The 22,845-nt window shown below is 37.1% G+C and overlaps 5 protein-coding genes across 5 annotated transcripts; 1 reads left to right on the top strand and 4 right to left on the bottom strand.

Annotated features, from left to right (window-relative positions):
* Positions 1-4,825: 4,825 nt before the first annotated feature.
* On the bottom strand, positions 4,826-6,682 carry LOC106396414 (RNA-binding protein CP29B, chloroplastic-like). The gene is made up of 5 exons (XM_013836798.3): positions 6,166-6,682; positions 5,973-6,074; positions 5,337-5,669; positions 5,124-5,238; positions 4,826-5,044 (listed from the first exon to the last, which is right to left on the bottom strand). The coding sequence occupies exons 1-4, from the start codon at positions 6,538-6,540 to the stop codon at positions 5,179-5,181; spliced, it is 870 nt and encodes a 289-aa protein (XP_013692252.2). The 5' UTR covers positions 6,541-6,682; the 3' UTR covers positions 4,826-5,044; positions 5,124-5,178.
* A 942-nt stretch (positions 6,683-7,624) lies between these two features.
* LOC106396638 (thioredoxin-like protein AAED1, chloroplastic) lies at positions 7,625-9,311 on the bottom strand. Its single transcript, XM_013837088.3, has 9 exons — positions 9,012-9,311; positions 8,811-8,931; positions 8,675-8,720; positions 8,545-8,604; positions 8,432-8,468; positions 8,282-8,361; positions 8,094-8,185; positions 7,947-8,007; positions 7,625-7,844 (listed from the first exon to the last, which is right to left on the bottom strand). Exons 1-9 carry the CDS (start codon positions 9,178-9,180, stop codon positions 7,785-7,787), a joined length of 726 nt encoding a protein of 241 aa, XP_013692542.2. The 5' UTR covers positions 9,181-9,311; the 3' UTR covers positions 7,625-7,784.
* A 5,699-nt stretch (positions 9,312-15,010) lies between these two features.
* Positions 15,011-17,421, top strand: LOC106395462 (WRKY transcription factor 44). Its single transcript, XM_048754586.1, has 5 exons — positions 15,011-15,414; positions 15,618-15,862; positions 15,949-16,065; positions 16,139-16,722; positions 16,797-17,421. The coding sequence occupies exons 2-5, from the start codon at positions 15,647-15,649 to the stop codon at positions 17,110-17,112; spliced, it is 1,233 nt and encodes a 410-aa protein (XP_048610543.1). The 5' UTR covers positions 15,011-15,414; positions 15,618-15,646; the 3' UTR covers positions 17,113-17,421.
* A 233-nt stretch (positions 17,422-17,654) lies between these two features.
* On the bottom strand, positions 17,655-19,120 carry LOC106390138 (40S ribosomal protein S5-1). Its single transcript, XM_013830534.3, has 5 exons — positions 18,981-19,120; positions 18,815-18,909; positions 18,236-18,507; positions 17,952-18,155; positions 17,655-17,871 (listed from the first exon to the last, which is right to left on the bottom strand). Exons 2-5 carry the CDS (start codon positions 18,905-18,907, stop codon positions 17,817-17,819), a joined length of 624 nt encoding a protein of 207 aa, XP_013685988.2. The 5' UTR covers positions 18,908-18,909; positions 18,981-19,120; the 3' UTR covers positions 17,655-17,816.
* Positions 19,121-21,141: 2,021 nt separating this feature from the next.
* On the bottom strand, positions 21,142-21,834 carry LOC106392599. The gene has a single exon (XM_013833407.2). It carries the CDS (start codon positions 21,832-21,834, stop codon positions 21,142-21,144), a length of 693 nt encoding a protein of 230 aa, XP_013688861.2.
* Between the last annotated feature and the right edge of the window lie 1,011 nt (positions 21,835-22,845).

Here is a 22,845-nt window from a genome sequence, read left to right as displayed (position 1 = left end):
GTTGGTTAAAAGCTTAAATATACAAGAAAAAATGGATTAAGCAGTATATTAGTAACTTTAGCTCATACATGTGGAGCAACTTTTCTGGAGAATCTCCTCACTGTGCAGACTGAATAACAATTGTTCTGTAGTTATTCTTACAACAACCTAGTTACAATAAGGCCATCCGTTGTGAGATTATGATATCCTTAATTACACTTAAATGCAGTTTCAAAATTATATATGCTTTATCACGATCTATATTATTATTTGACAAGTGAATTTGCTGATTTGTCATGTTCTCCATAATTTTAAAATAATTTTGCTTATTTGTCATGTTTTATTAGGTTCTAGCTAAATCATCAATTTATTATTAGTTTTTAGCTGAGTCACTAATTTATTAATTTTAAAAAAATATCCTTACTGAATCTTATATATAATTAAAATGAATTTAATTTTAATAATATCAAACTTGTATGTTATATCAAGTATTCAATTAGTTTTTCTTATTTGTCATATTTTTATTAGGTTTTAGACTTTTACCTAGCTTATTGATTTATTATTAGTTTCTAACTGGTTCACTAATTTATTAATTTAAACAATACCCTTAATGAATTTTATATATAATTGAAAATGAATTTTATTTTTATAATATAAAATTTCTATGTTATATTAAATATTAAATAATTGATTATAAAATAATATAATAAAATTATCAAAAAACATACTTAAAAAATATTTTTATTATAAATTTTTAAAAATTAAGATAGAAAAAAATTTATAATTAAATATTAGTCAAGAAATATTTCTGAATTATTTCTAAGATATGAGTGTTTTAAAAACTTTAACATAATAATAAGTATATATTTGATGAAAAATATTTGACTTATATAAATACTTTGATGTTTGATGTAAATATTTGAAAACATAAATAATTTATTATGTTGGTTTTAGATTAATAATACGTAAACTAATAAGTAATCATAAGAAGATTATACCCGCCCGTATATGCGGACAAAAAACCTAGTATTCAATATATATTTCTCTTTTTCATAACAATTTCGTATCAGAAACTCATTTCTTACAATATATATACTTCTTTTTCCAAATTTTTTAATTCAATCATATGTAACAAAAATGTAGTTTGCTGTAAGAGATTGTACTTACGGAAAAAACATTAGGAAGATACTAACGTTTCGTGGATAGCATCAATACCAAGAGAAATACGTCAATTGGCATCGGTAACAAGTGATGCCTTTCATCATCATAAACTACTTCCAAAGTGTTATCTTTCACGTTTCTGCATAAAATATTATTACACCTATATGCTTAGGTATATATGTTAAATTTGAGTTCATCATCAATTTTCAACTTATAAATAATAGGCAGTAAGTGAATTAGTCCAAATCCATTACATACTATCTATGTCTCGTGAAAATTCATAGTGTGAGAACACCCCCTCGAGATGATAATTTTGTAACCACTTTTTTTTTTGAACACAAATTTTGTAACCACTAATGGTAAGAACATTCCACTGCAGTATTAGGGTCAGACCGGCCAGACTCATTTTCGGGTCAGACCAGTTCAAGATCAACTGTTTGACCGGCCTCATCGACTTTGGTTTCAGTTGTTCAATGCTTGTTTGGATTTTAATACCATGTTAAATTTGAGTTTATCTTAAATCTATATTATAATAGATGAGTTTTTGTTCACTCTTCAGCGTGGCGCGCTTTTGTGGACCCCACTTTTAAAAAGTGTAAAAAAATGTCAAGTATATGGCTCAAACCCGGGTTATTGAGATATAAACACCAACATTTATACCACTAAGCTAAATCATACTTTGTACATTGATGGTCGAACCTAATATATATTTATGAAGGTCGGAAGCTCTTGTTTCTTCGGCTTCCTCTGAGGGTCGGGCCTACAAGTGCGTTATGGGTTTCATTTTTAAATGAGATTCATCACGTTATATGAAAAAAGCTCAAGTTTGCAACAATTATAGTTTTCTCATATTGTAAACTGTTGTCGTTTAACATGAGTTTGAGTTCTTTTCATCACTGTCTCAAACAAGTCTGAGTTACAGAGTTGCGCCCTGTGTCTGTTCGTAATCTATTTTTCACCGGTGAACTCTTCATGTCCACACCTTAAATCGCTTGATCATAAATGTTCCTGATTTGTAGCCCCTATATAAACCCTATATATATGATTCTCATCTTTGATGAACCCAATCTGCATCTCCACAAAACTCATTGATTCCTCTTAGATTTAACCAACTTCTAGAAAATGTTTATCTCTACCTCTCCAATTCGTCAAACCGGCGTCTCGACGTCCGTCACTCAACCTTCGAATCTCTCTGTCTTGGTCGTAGTTGTCAGAGCATAGCCTCTGGCTTCCTCGCTTCTGGGATTCCCTGAACTTCAAGAAAGACAGGGATTTTGTGGGAATCACAGTTCTCTTCCTTGATGAGAAAGTAAGTTAATCTTTGATCTATAACACTTATTTAACATAACTGCTTTAATTTATTTTCTTATTCTTTGTTGAATAATATTATTTGCAGATTCTGTGATTCATGGGTTTACTCCCGTCGGACGTGCTAATCATTACATACCATCTTTGAAAGCTGGTTCCATTGTGAAAGTCGATCGTTTTGAGGTTTCTAGGTGCTCAAGCATGTACAAGATAACTGATCATCTATTCCTCATTCATTTCATCTCACTAACCATTATTGATGAAGTCATCACGGGTGCTCCGGAGATCAATCTTCAGTCAAGCTTAGACTGTTCAACAATCTCCAAGTGATTGCGAACACAAACCTAGAACTCCCAGGTATATTATCATATTGCATCTGGGTTTATATTATGTTTTGATATCATAACTGATATTTAAACTCACAGATGTTGTTGGGCAAATCCGTTATGTCCAGGGCTCTGACCTCACCAAAGAAACAACTCGAGTCGTTATCTGTCTCCTCATTGATACGTAAGAAACAATCAACACATAATTCCCTTTATATTACTGTCTATATTATGCTAACATCAATAATCAAAAATATTTCATACCCAAGATTTGTGGTCGTCTATTTATCTCCCTTACTTATCAATCTAATTGTACACAAATCTTTATTTTACAGCTTTAAAGAAACCACAATAACCCAAACAATCAAAACACCAAAAACTAGAATCCCCAAAAAGACGAATCATTAATGACCACCTCTCTTTTTGTCTAATCTTACAAATAAACTTCAAAACAAATATACCAAACCAATCAACTCAACTAAAACTCAACGACACATACATTGAGCCATCTAAACAAATACAAACTACAGGGCCAACTATTTAACAATTTACAAACTTACTTTCGCAGATGCTTACGAAGACGACAACCAAGATCAGTGAAATTACCTAAACAAAAAAACAGAGTAGGTTACAAACTTTGATAAATACAATTAACAATGATTTTTGTTTACATATTACCATCAAATAAAATAGAAATAAACACAGCCACACCAACAAATACAAGAGACAATCCCAACAGATACAAAAGCGACTACAACATCTCCACCTGCTCACTCCTCTTGTCTTATGAAAATAGCTTACATGCTCAATGTCAACAGACCAATGCTATTGTCTTCTTATGAGAAATATATATATTCGTTTTAAAGCCCAAATACTAATTGTCACTCATTTTATAGTTATTTCTACAAGTCTTCATGTATTTGTTTTAAAAAGTCCGGTAAAAGCAACAAGTTTAACAATAAAAAAACATATAACCAACATAATAAGAATAAAAAAAATTATTACTTAATACACTCAACTTACACAACTAAACTGGAGAAAAAATATCAAGAAACAAAAGGTACTCTCAACATCCTTAATATAATTTATGTAATCTCAACAGTGCATGTAAAAAATTAAAAAGACAAACAAACAACAAGTCTCAGTGACACAGCAAACAACACTACGAAGTACGAACTATATCAATCACATTACTAACACAGTTTAGTTCTTCATGAGTAGAGAACAGTGCATACACAATACATCATCACAACTCTAACCCTATAACAATAAAAAACTTTAAAAACAATGATCAATCCAAAACGCAAAATTCACAGCTACAATAACCCTAACAAATATTGAGATGAAAAAAAAATATATGTACAACCCCGCGCTTGCGCGGAAGCAATGTCCTTAGTTAAACTAATTGATGGTAAGTTAATTAGTTCAAATCTCTTATATATTATTTTTTCCCACGGAAATTTTCGATGTGGAAATTTATCCACTTTCAAAACCAGATTGAATGGCATATACCGTGAGTATTTGGTTATGCTTGAAACTGAAGCAGTAAAACGGTCTTAAGCATTCACTTATCTGGTTAATCTCTTTGTTCCATTACTAAATTAAGCATTCAAAAAAAAAATTAAGCATTCAATTTTTTTTGAAGGAAAGGAGACTTTGAGAGCTTGGTATTCCAACTTCCATATAATAGATGGAATTAGCCAACGTGTAGCAGTTGAACTAACATTTTGTGTACGACCACTAGAGCTAATTGGACCAAATGCTTTTAAGATTGGGTCCATAACATTCAAAGAGTTGGGCTTTGTAAGAACCCACCTCAAGGAATTAACGCCGGCTGGGGAGCTATGCATTGAATCTGTTGATTGACTTGGCTTGTACGTCTCAAAGCAAGGAACCACCAAACCCACAAACGCTCAAGTCAATTTGTTCACTCTACATCGTAATAATGTATTGGTTCGGTCATATTGCGTGATTTTAGTGTTTCGGCGGTTTCTTTTCCAAATGTGTTCATATTCATAAACGCAGAAGATAAAACAAACTAGACTGTTAAATAGAGAAGCAACATGAATAGAGATAAAACTTGAATCAAACCACAGCGAAGCAGTCAATGGCAGCATTCAGGCAGACAAGAACATGGTCTTCACTTATAATCTTTACTTATATGTTTCTAATAAAAAAAACCATTCGTGCATCCATTGCATAACAAACATAGGTGAAGAACGGGTCCGAAACTGCCATCCTCTCACAAAACTCTATATGCTTCGAAGCGCCTGTTAGATTTCGATTACTTCAATAAGTCAGTCATGAAGTCGTTAATGCAATCTATAAGTAACAATGGTTAAGTCATACCCTCTAAGAATACGCGTTTTAGAGAATAGGAAGCCATCGTTTGGGGTGTTCAAAACTAGCGCCTAGGAGGCCTAGCCTCAGCTTCCGACACTCTAATCTGTCTCCCATCCAAATCCTATAACACCACCGTAAAAAAACATATCAATAGCTGTTTTCTTGATCACATTGTAAAGTGTATATGTTAGCAAGAGACAGAGCGGGAAAGATACTTACAGCACCATTCAAGGTTTGGATTGCATTTTGGACCTCTTGAGCAGAGTTGTAAGTGACAAACCCAAAACCCTTGGATCGACCACTGTCCCTGTCGTAAATAACTCTAGCCTCAACAACCTTTCCTTGCTCCCCAAACAAACTCTCCAGAGCCATGTCATCGACTCCCCACGAGAGATTACCCACGTAAACACGGTTTCCTGAACCACCACCACCACCGCCACCTCCACCATATCCAGAACCTCCAAAGCTGCTTCTTGGTCCTCTGGAGAAGGAGTCTTCCCTCTTTGGTGGTGGAGGACCTGCGTTAACTCTCAATTGTCTACCATCCAACTCCTGCAATAAAAAAAAAATCAACCACACAAAAGGTTTCACATTTTATATCGAAGAGGTTTGAAGATTTTTCATTAATCTAAGAATTTTTTTTTTTAATTTCCAAGACATAATATGCAGATTATTACTAGCATATTACATAACATAACACACTAAGCCTCCACATAATGACGTGGAAATGAATACAAATACACAAAAACACAAATGCATACCAACAAGAAAGTATACATCATCTCCTCAGACACATCATAGTTTCATACCAAATAACTAAAGCTACGACTAAGCTAGAGAGATATGTATTCTTACATAGCCATTGAACTGCTGAGCAGCTGCCTCAACTTCAGAGACAGAAGACATAGTCACGAACCCAAAACCTCTGCTTCTTCCTGTCACCTTGTCATAGATTACCTAACAAAGACAAAAGTAAAAACGATGAATCACAACTTAAACAACACAGAGTATCAATCTTTTTATCTATTGTCGGATTGTATCTTCATACCTCAACCATCTCAACTTTCCCTGCGCTCTCGAACAGTTGAGCGAGCTGAGCACTGTCGACGTTAAACGGAAGGTTACCGACGAAGAGTTTGAGGTCAGCAGAGAAGGACTGCTCCTGCGGCGGCGGCGGTGCGTCGTCGGCGAAACTGCCGTCTTCTTCTTCGACAGAGAAGTCTTCCGTGACGGCGACGTTACGGAGGAAGCGAGAGGCGGGAGAGGTGCATTTGGCGGAGGAGGAAGAGAAGATGGAGAGGGAGTTGAGTTTGAAGGAGACGGAAGGAGGTAAGAGGGAGGAGGGTCGGGAGACGGAGAAAGGAAGGGAGTTAGGGTTGAAGGTGGAGAGAGCGAGAAAGGAAGCTGAAGCTGAAGCTGCCATGGTGAATGAGAGGAGAAGAGATAAGGTTTTTGGCTTTGGGGATGGATGCAGAGTGTTTGATATTTATCCGCGAAATGAAATCTTTTGCGCTTTGCACAAATTATCTTATATGATTTTTGTTTTCAAATTTAACCTGTAACTGTTTTTAAAAAGTATAATTAAAAACTAATTATGTAAAAACTCTCTTAATGCACCAATTTAACTAAGAGTTTATTAATACTTTACATTATGAAATTCGAAATTTGAGTTTCTAATTCCTAAAAAATAATTTGTTAATAATTATACTAATTAATAAAAAAAACTTATATAATATTTTGAATATAAGATAAATAGAACCATAAAAACTTAGAAAATCATAACGTAATTCAGTGTGTAGCAAATAAAATTAGGATTGACCATAAAACATATCTTGGTTGTAAAATCATTTATGAAATATTTTTCTAATTTGTAACAAAATAATAAATTAGTGTCGAAAGTGTTTATTATGAAGAATTATGTTGGTCTTATTTAATTTGCTTTTCTAATTTAGTTTTTTTTTTTCATAATTTTCCAAATATTTTGTGATTATGTGCTTTTAGTTGGTTGTGTTTGCTTATGGTTTCATTGGACGGTGGTCCCCACTAACTACTTGTCATAATATGAAGTGAAGTGATGGGCGAGATGAGATCTGAGGACAGTGGAGATGGCACGTCTCATACCAAAAGGCAAAACAAAAATCTATAGAGAAGATCAGATATTTTAACTACAAGCCAATGAAAGTTGTAACTCTTGTTCCAGCACAGATCTTCCCCTCAACTTGCTCCAGCAAAAAAAGTGAAAATCCTCATCAAATCATCTTTCAACTAGGAATTTTTTTTTACGGTGGTTAAAAAAACAATCAGAAAACGATACAGATTCACCTCTTTAAGTTTTCTATAGAGAGACTGTGTTCTGTTTCTTCTCTTTCTTGCTTCCTTGGCCCGTTTTATTAATCATTCTAGAGAGAACATCAGCTTGCTTTGTGTTATTACCTTCTCGGTTTAAGCTCTTGATCAACGACAATGAGAGATATATACACTACATCTGTTTAAGGTTTGTATCTTACAAACACACAAAAAGATCACGTTTTATTGAACGAAGTATTATCAAGTTTATGTCCCCTATGAACGAATGAGTTGGAATTTTCATTCATTGTGGAGGAGAGGAGAGACTGACTCTACTATTAAGAACAATGATGTCTTTTTATGATTTGCTTGTGATTCCTTTTAAGCGCAACACGCTTTTAGGATCTCTTCAACAGGCGGGTCATCTCCAGCTTCTTTGTCCTGAAATGGTTCCCAACAAACAAATTCTTGAATACAAAGTTGTGATTCTTTACTACCTCTCTAATCACATGAGTATAACACGAAGAAGAGAGACAAGAGTACCTTGCGGATGTAAGAGATGTTATCTTTCCCAGGACCAGCAACTAAGATTCCACCTTGTTGCCTGCACCGAGGTCCAGGACCAACGTTCAAACACATTATTAGTAAGGAAACATGAAGGAATGATTCAGACACTCTTTTTTAACTTACCAGCCGCCTCTTTCAACAGTATCTTTCATAAACGAGAGTTTCCAGTCTTGGCGGTATCCTTCCATGTAAGACTCTATTATCTTCATAGCAGCCTATAATAACAACAATAACACCACATAAAGTCACTGAGACACACAAAAGACATGTAACGTTTTGGTAAACCTAGTTAAGGAGAGAAGTCACTCTACTTTGGGTGTAAATGTCACCGAAACCCCTGAAGCAAACTTAAGCGCCTCGTAAGATGCATGGTTAGGATCAGCATACACCTCTGAGGGAAAGAAAAAAAACTTGTTTATAGATTAGAATGAGATCGCAAAGAAAAAAATAACACAGCATACCTCCTTCAAATTTCGTCTGTTCCACAAAAGTTTTGGCCTGCATAGATGAGTTTACATCATGACAAATCTGTAACATCTAAATGGTTACAATAAGTGTGTGTGTGTGACATTACCTGATCGATACTTCCAGGTCCGATGAGAACAAGCGTAACACCAGATGCATCCATCACATCCTAACAAAAAAAAAAAGAAGAGTAAAATATATCACTCAGTGACCAATGGATGACACGGTGTAAACATTACCTTCTTTTCCGCAAGATAAGCTGCTCGTTTCCGACAAAGCACGCATCTGAAAAACATGACAAAAGCTTTTTGATACTTCTTCTTACACATAGTAACCAGACTCATTCGAAGCTTGTCTGAAAAGATATTTAATCACCCGAAATGACGAGCGAACGCAACAACGGCTTTCCTATCCTTCCATAAATCAGAGATCGGAATCTCGTTTCCTCTCAAGTCCGAGACTTTCACCGTCTCCAGCAAATCGGCAGTTTCAGTTCCTGTCGGAGAATTCGATACAATCTTGTCAGACATCTGGAATCTCCAAAACAGAACAGAAGAGAAGGTGTTTAAGCTTTACCTGAAGCGCCGGTAATGGCCGACACGACCACGGCGCTACGCCGGAGAGAGATACCGTGAGAATTGATCGAATAACCGAAGTTTACTGTCCCTATGGCATGAATCGGTTTCAGCTTCGGCTGGAGTGTTATGGGAGTGATCGTCGACGACGAGGAGAGAGAAACCGCCATTGTTGGTTGCTGCTGCTCCGGGGAAAGCTGAATAAAAAATCCTAATGTAACTCAAACCGTTGGTGAATCTCGTGGAGGTTGTCTATTACACGTGGCAGATTTGAAAGAGAAAATAAACGCCACGTCAGCTCGGTTTGGTAACGGCGAATGTTGGTTCCATATAGGAATGGCGATGTAGGAGCTGGACCGCGGGCCTTTCCCGTAAAGGCCTGTTGCAGGGCGGGATTGGGACAAGTTTTAGTAGGTCCGTAAAAAAACGGGCCTCGCGGGATGGGACTGTGCGAGATCGGGCCGAATGCGGGATGGACCACAGGTTGACTTGCGGAATATTGAAGACCCGCAACTATAATCTTCATTTCCGTCTTCACATGAAAAAATGAGAGAGAGAGAGAGAGAGAGAGAGAGAGAGAGAGAGAGAGAGAGAGAGAGAGAGAGAGAGAGAGAGAGAGAGAAGGCAATTCAGCCTTAGATGTTCGCCGATGACCTATGGAGTTCCGGTGACAGTGATTTGAGGGTCGATGATGCTTCCGGTGTCCCATGAGTCTTCTATCTCCAACAGTAGAACTTCTGTAAGCCACCGGGAAAAGTATGCAAACTCACTTTCCATTGAAGACGAAGATCCAGCTCCGACAATGGGTTTTTCAGCGACGGTGACTGCATGCATGTCACAAGTAAAAAAATCAATTTTGGTTTGTTGTCGCTTTATATGTTTTCAGGTCTAAAACTCTAACTCATTATTTCAGGTGGGTTCTCTTCTTCTTCTGGAAGACTGCTTTGATCCATCACCGGAGCTTCTATTCTTATTAGATCCACCGCCGGAGCTTATGTTCTTCTAAGATCCACCACTGGAGCTTCTCCTTAGATGCATGCATGATCGTCTTCTTCTCCAGTTCTCCTCTTTAGTTGTTTGTTTTGTCTCTGATATAGTTGTACTGCTTGTGATGTTTGATGTTTAGCTTAGTTTGATGTTATGTGAATGTATTATGTTTCGGTCTCGGTTAGCTTAGTTAATTGTTTGAAATTGTGAACGTGTATGTTCAACTAAACACGTTTATTGCATGATCATGTTCAATCCTCGACTAGACTCATATACTGAACTGTACTGATGCGCCATGAAGCAGCTGAAGCGTACTGATGCGCCATATGCATGTTTGTAATCCTCTGCGCGGGCCAACCCGCGAAGGCCTACATGTTTTGCCGTACGGGGTTGGGCAGCCATTCTAAGGACCGCAGCCCGCGCGGGACTGACCCGCTGTGACCCGCTCGAAGACGAACCCGCTGCGGTTTGGGACGGGACGGGACGGGAGTGACCAATTGTCATCTCTAGTTCCATGCGTCGCTTCAACATACCCATTCCGGTTGAAATTGGATTTAGTTATATGGATCTTCTATATATTCGGTTCCGGTTCCATGAATAATATTTCGGATTCCAAACATTATTTTTAGCTATGTTTAAAATCTATTCAGATCGGGTTTGATGAATAATATTTCGGATTTAAATAATAGTTTTAGCTATATTTAAAATTTATTCAAAGCTGTTGACAATATTATAAATTCAGTTGTTTTTAAGTATTACATCAGATATCAAAATAAACATGAATTGAGTTGTGTCTGATAGGTGTTGTTTTTGTTTTTTTTGCTGATGCTTCATAATTGGTCGGAATTAACTAGAATTAGTTATTCAGTTTTATTTGGTCTTAGTTTAGATATTTTTTGGTTCAAAGATTTTGTCTCCGGAAATACGTAATCTAAGCTTAGAGCATTTCCAACCCATTGTTATTTTTATTTTTATAATAACATTTAGAGGTAAAATTGGTCAACCCCATTTTTATTTCTTTATTGCTATTATAGAGGAAACGATAGTATTCTTCTATTTTTACTATATATTTAGAAATTGCTCTTATAGAGTGATACATTGGAACATATCTCATCTCTATTGTATAGTTCTTCTATTTTAGAAAGAAAATAGCAAAAAACATTGGAGATGGTTTTGGTGTCAAAAACGAATCTCACTTTTTATATATACCCAATTATCTTAATCAAAATTAAGTGTTATAAACATGAATTGAGTAATATTTATTAATATTTCAAATAATTTTTTTGATACTTAAATTTGTATAGATTTTCAAGTTAAACATGTTCAAATTCAAATCAGTTCAGATAATACAGTATGGTTTGACAATCAAATTCTTGTAATGGATAGTGAAAACTATCCGGAAAATTATTAGTACTTACTTGATTTAGTTTGATTTTGGTTTGATTTGGTTTGGTTTAGTGGTACTTGTCTTGACTGTTTGGTACTTTGGTACTGAAGTCATTAGTGCTTTCTTTGTACATTCATGTCAATAAAACAACCAATTATTTTCTATGCCATCAGAATCATCTTTGTTTTTGCGTCTTTCGTTTCTTCCGACAATTATTACGTAAATTTTGTCATTTAGATTGTTACATAGTCATATTTTACACAACATTGTTTTTTCTTTACTTATTCTATTTGATTTTTATATTTTACTAATTTTTTCATGCTTTAAAGAATTGTTTATCTATCGTCTAGAATTCTTAGTTTTTGGAACATGTCTACTCACTTGAGCTTCTACACTCAGTAGATCATTTGCATTCTATTGCATCTCTAGCTTTCTTCTTCTCTATCATGTTTAATTTTTATTTTCTTGTTTTAAGTGGGAATTTTGGCTGGAAGTTGTTTTGATAATTGATTTGTTTTGTGTACGCAGGTAGTGAAGCGCCTACCAAATGAATTGAGTTCTTTGGCATTATTCATATACTCAACTTTAATGGTCTTTCATTATTTATTTGTGTTTCTTTTATTGTCTCTCATTATTTAGTTTCTAACCTCTTTTTTTTAACAATTTTTTTTTGTCATATTGGTTTAACGGTTGTCATTCCTCCATACATATTTGGTTGGTTTGAAGCTATTCAAAAAGCTGCTGGATTTATTGATGGATTAATACACTTTTTAAAGTTAAATTATACTTACTTGGCCGCTAATGTAATTATCTCGTATGCTAAACTCGTATATACCACCATTATGGTTTTACAACACAAGCTGCATTTGGTGTTTGGTCTACAATTAACTGAAATACAGACGGGATTATGTGCTACCATTGACAAATGATGGCTCCATTGACATTATCATATCTGATTTTATGTCTTGATCCATTTGGATTTCGGCTGCGCTTTTTATTCTTCATGTTTTTTTGTTGGAAAAATGATTGCCAGCTACCTGAACTATCGGCCACTATATAGCTAATCATTCCAAGTAAATAAATGCACACTCAACTACATGAAGTATATGGTATGCATGCTAACATCCCTAAACTTTATGTTGTTACGTAGCTAACATCATTAGCTTAATTTAATTAGTCGAAAAGTGCCACGTGGACGTCGGAGAAGGCAATACTGTGTGATTAGCCATTTGATAAATTAAAACCCGATAGCCATTTGATAAATTAAAACCCGAGACCGACCCAAATTAAAAAAAAAGAAACCAACCCAACCCAATGAAATACAACTATGTTCCAACCCGGTTGCTTCCTTCCTCATCCTCTTTGCTGGAGAAAACCAGAGACCGAAATCAAAAGATATTGAAGTGAAGAGACACCATTCGACAGAGGTAAACATGTAAGATTCATTGAACCCAGTAAAGAGATGTTTAGGTTTTTCTCGATTGTGAGTGATTGACTGGTTCTTCGATAGATGGATCTAAAATCGGGGTCATAAAGAAACAGTAGAAACATAGTTTATGGTGGTCGCAAATTGTGTGCTTGTCGGTTGCCAACAAAGGTTTTCACGGCTTGGACATACAAGAATCCTGGCTGAAGGTTCTTTGGGTGTGAATTGTACAAGGTGTAGATCGAACAAATGATATTTGGATGTTGTAGGTAATGGGATGGGTTGTAACATGTTTTGTTGTGTCATTAGGAAGGAGGAAATAAGCACTGTTCTTACTTTGAGTGGCTTGATGAAGAAGTCAATGGTTGGCCAAAGAGGGGTTTGATTGAAGCACGAGATGAAATTCGAGAGAAGAAAAAACGGATAAGTGAACTAACTGCCACTGTCAATTTCCTTCGTATGAAGTTGGAGCAGTGGAGAAACCATGTTGTAGAAATGGAGAAGAAGAGAACATTTGTAATGAATTTGTGAAGTTGTTGAACAAAAGCAATTTCCATGAGATACAAGTTTTAGTGAATGATATTATGGATCTTATGTAATTTATTGAACAATGAAGTTGAAGTTTCTTTCTTTATCTTATATCTTCTTCATACATATTCAACCAAAAGCACACTTAATGTTATAAAGATGAGAGCTTTGAAGATCATACAACCAAATGTGAGGGAATGTTAAGTCATAGAGACCAGTTCACACATCCAAAATGAGCAAAAGTAAACCCGAGACATGACACATTGTTAATCCAAAAAAGAACCTAATACCTGAAACTTGAAACATTTTAAAATATTCAAAACACAAATAGACATGATAATCGATACTTGAAACATTTTAAAACAAGAACAACCAAACAACAATAAAGCCAAATGACTGCTTCTTCGGAGCACTTGAGTTGGTTGTCGTGCAGTAGAAGAAACATCTTGAACTTCAGCCTTCTCGTGTGCTTGGTCTCCTCCTATCCGAGCCATGAAATCAGCTTCCATCTCATTTTAACGCGGTTTCACCCTCGATTCACACTCGTCACTTGGTTTCGATCAATAACCATAAACAATTTCGACACATTCCTTGCTCTCTCACGATTTCGAATGGAACCTTAGATTATGGGATTTTGTCCCTCCGTCGCGTGAAAGAAGAGACCAAAAGAGATATTAGGTTTTTGTTAGGCCAAAATATATCATTTGTGGCAAAATAAAAATCCTCTCTTAAAACTGGACTGGTAGAGTTTTAGTTTAATTTGGGTCGGGTGGGTCGGCTTTTAACTAACCAAACGGCTAATCACACGGCGTTACCATTTCCGACGTCCACGTGACGCTTTCCGACTAATTAAATTAAGCTAATGATGTTAGGTACATAACAATATAAAGTTCATGGATGTTAGCATGCATACCATATATACTTCGTGTAGTTGAGTGTGCATTTCTTAATTTACTTTGCATGGTCAGCCATATGGTGACCTATATTTCAGGTAGCTACAATCATTTTTCTTTTTTTTATTTGAATATGTCTCTCCTAGAAATATGTTTTAATAATTTCAAATTATATTTGCTTTGCGGCTAATTGCAATTCTCTCATGTGATAAGCTCGTATTATCACCATAATAACTAAATTTTTCGTATAAAAAACAATTAAGCAAATAAAACAATATGTTCAAACCATTTTTCCAGTTTGAAGATTTGAACTTAAGTAAATTGGTAATAGTTATGAATAGGAAAGAATACTAATTAAATTGTATCTGTGGGCAAGTGTATTTATGAACATTGATTAAGGCTTAACTAACTTTTTGTTTTAGCAATTCTTGACCTAACAAACTGTTTGCTGGACCGTTAATACTGTCTAACACTAATAGTTGTTGCAAACTAACCATTGCTAACTTTGATAAATGCTTCTGCATGCTAACACATATTCGATCATTTTATAATACTTTGTGTAGTCTAGGTTGTTAATGTTCCATTCCATATAGTCCACATTAAGTAGGCAATAATGTTTTTTCGATAAGATGGAATTGAGACAAGAACAACGTGACAGTGAATTTTTCCCCCCCTCATACTTAGTGAAAGTGAGATAGGTGAAATCGAAACTAACCGGTTTTAATTTCGGTACGATCATTTTTGGTTCAGTTCTGCGCGTGTCAACAAACCACTAGTCCCTTTTTTGTTGCTGGCTGGCGCTTAAAATAAGGAAACGACATCGTTTTCTTTGGCCGCGTATTTCCAACTAACATTCAAAGAGCTTCTTCTAAACTCAACTAACGTTCAAACGAAACTATTGGTCTCCTCTCCTCTCTTTCCTTTTCATCGCCTTCTTCATCACTACAGACAAGCTCATCTTAAGCACGGACCTTGATCCATCCAACGTATCCTAATTTGACACGTGTCCCTTTTAGTGTCAACGAGCCTCAGCGAACTGATCTGATACGAGGGATACACCAACAAGCCACAACCAAAAACCGGATCGATTCGGACAAGCACCGGATCTTCTTAACTCATTAGAAAGGGTTTCTTTCCTTAAAATCCTTTTCAGAACTTGAGGTTTTGCATGAACTCTCTCACCGTGAGTACTACTTTACCATCTTCTTTGTCTCTCTTTTGTCTTTATCACAAGTGTATGGGTATCATAAAATTTATCATTTTATGCTATTTTATCATTTTATGCATCCTCTTTTCAAGCTTTATATAAAATCAAGATCACGCACGTATTATGGAGTTGATGTTGAATCATTATTATTATTTTTAATCCGTGGAGCTTTCTTTCAGGTTAATTACTTATTTTTGGGAATAATATAATGGATGTGAAAGAGAGTGAAAGAAAGCTAATAGTAAAACCAGTGGCTTCAAGGCCTTCATGCTCTAGCGTCAGGACATTCACTGAGCTTATGACTGATTCAGTTACCGTCTCTCCACAATCGAACTGTCACGAGACTGTAGACGCTTCTATAAGACCAAAGACTGAGAGGTTTAAACAGCCAGCTTCAGCTTCAGCTTCTGTCTCATCTCCACGGGTGATTCATCTAACTGGTCGTGTTATCTTCTTTCTGAATCTTCCGCATTGCGTTCTTGTCACTTTTAGTCTATATGATAATCACAGGTGGAAGGAAGTGGCAATGGAAAATCTTGTGATGATTCAGAGAGCAAAAATTATGTCATTTATAAACCTAAAGCAAAGCTTGTCTCCCAAGCAACCGTCTCTGCGTTGGCTAATATGGTAAGTGGCTTTCTCAAGGCTTCAAGATCACGACACTTTTTAGAACCTCAGGTTTTAACTCTTTATTTGTTAGCTTCCGGGAAATTGTCAACAGACTTGGATAAAAAGAGAAGCAGTAGCGTATGGGAAGCGTGTTAGCCAAGGCACACATCGAGCAGGTCCTAACCTAATCCCTAGAGTTCCAACCTTTAAAGAATCAGAGACATCCACTGGGGACAGATCTTACGTGGACGGATACAACTGGAGGAAATACGGACAGAAGCAAGTCAAAGGAAGTGACTCTCCAAGGGGTTACTACAAATGCACACACCCCAAATGTCCGGTTAAGAAGAGAGTAGAGAGATCAATGGGAGGTCAGGTTTCAGAGATTGTGTATCAAGGTGAGCATAATCACTCTAAACCCTCTTGTCCTCTTCCGCGGCGGGCTTCATCTTCATCCTCTTCAGGGTTTCAGACACCATCTGAAGGATCAATGGGGGAAGAACCTAACCCTCTCTGGAGCAATCAAGAGAAGATGAATGAAGGGTGTGTTATAACACCATTCGAGTTTGCTGTTCCAAGAACAGCAAACTCAAGTGGTGGAACTTCGGATTCCGGTTGCAGAAGTAGCCAGTGTGATGAAAGAGAGCTTGATGATCCAAGCAGAAGCAAGACAAGGTAATTAGGGTTTTGGATTGTTTTCAAACACCAGTTTCTGCATCTACAGTTAACATTGAGTTTGTTGGTAATAGCATGAAGAACGAGAAGCAATCAAGTGTAGCTGGAGTATCCCAAAGCTCAGGGGAATCGGACAGTCTCGAAGATGGATTCAAGTGGAGAAAGTACGGACAGAAAGCGGTTGGAGGGAATGCGTATCCGAGAAGTTACTACAGGTGCACGAGCGTGAATTGTAGAGCAAGGAAACGCGTGGAGAGAGCGAGTGATGATTCAAGAGCTTTCATTACAACCTACGAAGGTAAACACAATCACCACCATTTGCAACTGAGGCCTCCAACTTCTTCTACTCTTCCTTTTAGCTCCCCACAACATTCTAATCAAGCCATTTAATGACCTCCACTTGTCTTCTTCAATCTTCATTGCAAGTTTACTTACATTATCTTTCTTGTTTTGAACAAAAAAAATCTTTCTTGTTAACCATTGTGGATTTGTTTATTTACATCAATGTTTCAAGGACAACAAGACATTAATGACATTTGTCATGTAACAAACAAAAGAAAGGCAAATAGAAAGAGTGATGAAATTCAAACTTAATTTGTTTATTGCTTCCATTTACTATAATTGATTTTGGTTAATATGCAAACAAAAATACCTGAAGATAGAAGCCATATTGCCCATTGTAACCAACCAACTCTTACATTAGCAATATACCCCATCTCCTTTTGTTTCAAAATATAAATAGTTTTGGTATTTACTAAATACTACTCCATTATGATATTTTCGGCCAATAATCTCAATATTATATGACCAATTAATTTATGTAGACTTTCATGTAAATGGTTATATATATTAAATTATACTTTTTAACAAGTACATCTTCAATATTATTGGTGCTTTTAACAAAATTTACTTACAATTTGAATCAGAGGGAGTATAAATGAAAAGATTATTAAATATGAAACTGTTTGATCAAAGATCACAAGGTCGATTAAAGCGTCAAAACTTCATTAAAAGATAAGAGAAATCTTCTGATACATAACCAAAGCTAACGAAAACAGCACAATGCTCTTTGAAATATAATGCAAAAAGAACCCTTAACGGTTGGCCTTAGCAACTCTCTCAATCTCATCCTTCTTCTTGATGGCGTAGCTGCAGAGAGATGGCAAGATGCTATTATTAGCTAACACAAATGCGAAGAGACACAATGTCGGGAGTTTTGTTTTATTTACCTGTTGGAAGATCCTTTAGCAGCATTGATGAGCTCATCCGCAAGGCACTCAGCGATAGTCTTGATGTTTCTGAATGCAGCTTCACGTGCACCAGTGGTGAGCAAGAAGATGGCTTGGTTCACACGTCTCAGGGGAGAGATATCAACGGCCTGCCTCCTAACCACACCAGCGGATCCAATCCTGGTCGCATCTTCACGTGGACCACTGCCTCACCCGATAAAACAAACACGATCAGAATACTGTTCAAAGTAGTAATCAAGAAAGTAGTACCAAGATTCGCTTACCTGTTAACAATGGCATCGATGATGACCTGAATAGGGTTGGCGTCAGTCAAGAGATGGATGATCTCCATGGCGTGCTTGATGATCCTGACAGCCATCAGCTTCTTACCGTTGTTCCTCCCGTGCATCATGAGAGAGTTTGTGAGCCTCTCGACGATAGGGCATTGAGCCTTCCTGAACCTCTTCACAGAGTATCTTCCAGCGGTGTGGGGGACGAAGGTTGCGTGTTTCGCAGGCTGAACACCAATGTAGTCAACAAGACTAATGTCTGTGACCTACAAATTACACGAAATACACAAAAACAAATGTTAGCCTAATCATTAGACACACTAAGAAGAAGAGCAACTATACATTATTCATCTTCAGGGTATACATGTAATTCACACAGTGGAGCTAATGTGACTATTGTATAATATTAGACCAATAAGTAAATTTGAGAAAAAACAAAGGACTAAATTGCAAATAAACAGAACCGATGGAACACAACACAAGTAGAAAGAAACTGAAGAGTGGAAGACAATTACAAGACACGAACCACACTCTTATTAGTGAAATTAGTGAACGAATCGATGAGGGAATTACCGAAACGTCGTCGAAACTCCAACGGTTGAAGAGCTTGACTTCGTTGGTGAGCTGCTGCTGGATCTCAGCGTCGATTTCTACGGCGGCGGCCATGGCTGAGAGGCGAACAGAGGATTAGCTAAAAACAAGCGAGGGAATAGAGAGAATCTAAGGAAGAAAGCAATACCTCGAACTCTTAAGCGTCGTGTGGGGAAGAGAAGTAGGTTATCTTGCTAGCCGCGGCTTGAAGAAGGTAGGTCTAAAATGAAGAAATCAAAACCCTAAAAATTCTATGCTACTTAGAGTGTTTTTATTGGGCCCATTAGTGGTGCAATAATGGGCTTTTTGAAATGTATTCTTTCATTTGTTAATGGGTTTGTTTTTTCTTTCTTTTGTTTCTCTCCGACTTGGATTATAGGTTGACTAGAGGCGTTAACCGGGTCAAAAAAACACCCCATTATCTATTTATAGAGTCAATACGGTAAATAAGGCAACGACCAACTTAAAATTATTTACAGTCAACGGTCCAAGACGTTCTGCCATAAAACATGCATGAATGGAGCTTAAAACTTTAGACCCACTTTTCTTTTTATTTGTTGGAGAAAGTTCATACCGAAATCGCTGTTAATCTTCAAAAAGTCATATATATATATATATTCGAGGTTCTTTATCAATAACAATTACTTAATACATTAATAGAAAAATTCTGCTATATGATAAAGATATTTAGTGTTTGCTCAACTATATTTTATTGGGTTAGGAAGGGTTCATGTTCGTTTACGTGTCGCGTGACCTGCGATTAGATTACATTCGTTTACGTGTCGCGCGACCTGCGATCTGCGATCTGCGACTAGTCGCGCGATCAAAATTTTCTTAATTTTTAGTCGCCATTTTTTCGGGCGACTTGAATGGGAATCTGCAACTGGTCGTGCAATCAGTCGCGCGACACCAAAACGAACAGCAACCTGCGACTTGCGACATGCGACATGTTACGCGACATCAAAACAAACAGCAACCTGCGACCTGCGATCAGTCGTAGGTCGCATGTCGCCGATCGCAGGTCACGCAATAGACATGGCATAGGTTAGGTTTATAGGCATTAAATTAAAGAGCTCTTTTCGACTTCTCGTGCACGTTTTTATCTCTTCTATGTAATATATCATCATACTTTGCGTTGAATTTGTTCTAAAATTGCCCACCAACCTCGTTCTTACAATCTTACGTGACAATTATATCATTCTTAAAACGCGAGCAATACATTTTCTTTGAAATATGACTACACACTCATCATACAACTTCTGTCACTCAACCATCATACTTTTTTTAATATACTAACTATTTCTATATTACTACTGACGCAACAACGCATTAATTGGGCCCGTTAACTAATGCTTTTGATCTTTCTAAACTATGACTTGCGTTTTGTTGACTTGTAATTAAACAAGGAAGGAGCGTATCATCGAGAAGCTAACACATCATTAGGTTTACGATACACGTTACATTAGAGTAAATATAGCACAAACACTCTACAGACGTTTGATACAAATCCGTGGTCCCATACAATAGAAAACTGCTACCAAAAAGACAATTATATTGGGCTAATAAGACAGATCATCGTTTTTTTTTCTTTCAAATGTGAATAGACGCAGGAAAAGGCTACAAAAAGTGATCAAAAGAAAGACAGAAAAACATCGATCATCTAGCTTTAGTTTGATGCAATGGTAACATATAATAAAACTTGTAATATCTGAAATAATCTTTGCTCAAACTATCAACTATTAACATTCGCCGTAAAATACACAACCCCTGAGGAGAGCTTACCACCTGAGCGTAAAACCAGCAGTGGAGTCTTCACGACGTTAACCATAACTCAATAATCTTATATACAGACTGATTATTGCATTAATCAAACAAAGACTATTTCTTAATACACTTTAGAACATTAACTATCTCAATATTTTCTATCCATACTTTTTTGCCAAAATGTGAATTTCATATAAATATGAGAAGAGTTTGTAACTATACAAAAGGGATTTAAACTAGGTCAAGTTAGCCAAAACAAAAAATAAAAACAAGGCTAAGTTGACAGTAAAAAGATCAAGATTACTACTCATATCGTAACCAAAGCTGCATCAGGGGTTGAAAGCGTTTGAGCTTCCTTTTTCCTAGGAGGACATCTCTGATGAAGCGATCAATCACCTTGAAAATAGCTGCTGGAGTTCGGGATTCGGAGTCATGAAGGCGCTTATTCCTCTCAGTCCAGATGCTTGAAATTGTAGCTTGTGAGACCAGCCTCTTAAGGGTTCTACTTGTTACAGAGTCGTTCAACGCTGTCCATTCTGCAAAAGCTATCCAAGTGTGGAACGCGCGATGAGAATACCCAAGTCTCCGCAGAACCAAAACCCAAATTTCCTATTGATTTTACATTGCAGGAATAAATGTGTTCTGGTTTCATCCACCCTGTTACAGAGACAGCAAGAAGATGATATATTCATACCCCAACTTATCAATCTCGTCCTGGTAGGGAGGCGGTCTTGGTGAGCTATCCACGCCGTGAAAGCCTGACGGGGAACATGACCCTTGAACCAGATATTTCGAGTCCAGTCTTTCTCCTCTTCTCTATTTCGAACCACGTTCCATGTCTTACGAGTAGAGAAAGTATTCAGCTCGGTTCCTTCAATCTCCCAGGCATAATAATCGTCTTTTGGGGAGAGAGTAGGAAGCGGGATAGATGTGAGATAAGTCTGTAGCTCCTCTGCTGCTGGGGATCGAGCACCACGAAGAAGCCAACCAGATTGAGTACAAGCTTCAGAGACGGTAGCGGAGATAGAGATAGATAGTTCCCTTGGCCCCAAGTCACCAAATCTGTGGATGAGTGGTCCTAAAGGAGTCCAGTGATCAAACCAAAAGCTTATCCGCTGACCATTCCTAATTTTAGCTCTGATGAACTGAGCTGCTAGGCCCCTCAACGACAGCAGCGCTTTCCAAGTCGAGGATGTGGTTTTCTCTACATCAAGGGACCAGAGGTTCTCGTCCTTCATTCGGTATTCTTTCACCTAGCTAGCCCAAAGGGAGTCACTTTTAGAGAATAGTTTCCAGATCAGCTTTAAACACAGAGTCTTATTCCAAAGACTGATGTCTCTTAAGCCCAGGCCACCTTCACGCTTAGGGAGATAAACAGTTTGCCACGAAACTTTAGCAATGCATTTCTTCATTTCAGTTCCACCCATAGGAATTGAGAGCACATGCTTTCAATTTTTTTTATGCATCCTTTAGGCATAATGAAAGCAGACGTCCAGAAGTTTATGGATTCATAGATGATAAAAGATAAGAGCTGTCTCCTACCAGCAAAGGATAATGCCTTAGCAGACCAGCAGTTGAAGTTTGAAGAGATCTTTTCCAACAGTGATCTGTAATCTGATATCCTCAGCTTTCTATACATCAATGGCAGCCCAAGATACCTGATTGGCATTGAACCCATGTTGAATCCAAGCCTAGAGATGTCAAGAGTCTCTGCATCGTTCAGACCAGCAGTGAAGAGTTCAGTCTTTGCCCTATTCATTCTCAGACCCGACCATAAGGCAAATTCCTCCATAGTATCAGCAATACATTGTACAGAGCGGGATGTTCCATCAGTGAAAATCATTAGGTCATCAGCAAAGGAGAGATGTGTGACCTGGAGAGTAGACGTTTTTGGACGGTACCCAATAGATCCATCTAAGTACTTCTGTTTTAGTTGCTGAGAGAACACTTCCAAAGCAAGGACAAATAGGTAAGGAGAGAGTGGATCACCTTGGCGGAGACCCCTTGTTCCTTTGAAGTAGCCACAAGACTCGCCATTTATAGCCACTGAGAACTGAGTTGTTGTCAAGCATTTCTTGATAAGGTTTCTGAATACTGGAGGGAAATCAAGTGCTTCCAGGGTATGGAGAATGAAGTCCCAGTCAAGGGTATCAAATGCTTTTTGGAGATCAACCTTTAGCATGCAACGCTTTGAGATTTTTTTCCAGTTGTAACCCGAGACAAGTTCTGTAGCCAGAAGAACATTCTCA

This window comes from Brassica napus, chromosome C4, assembly GCF_020379485.1.
Source record: "Brassica napus cultivar Da-Ae chromosome C4, Da-Ae, whole genome shotgun sequence".
Lineage (NCBI taxonomy): Eukaryota > Viridiplantae > Streptophyta > Magnoliopsida > Brassicales > Brassicaceae > Brassica > Brassica napus.
This window is presented reverse-complemented; position numbering and strand designations above follow the sequence as displayed.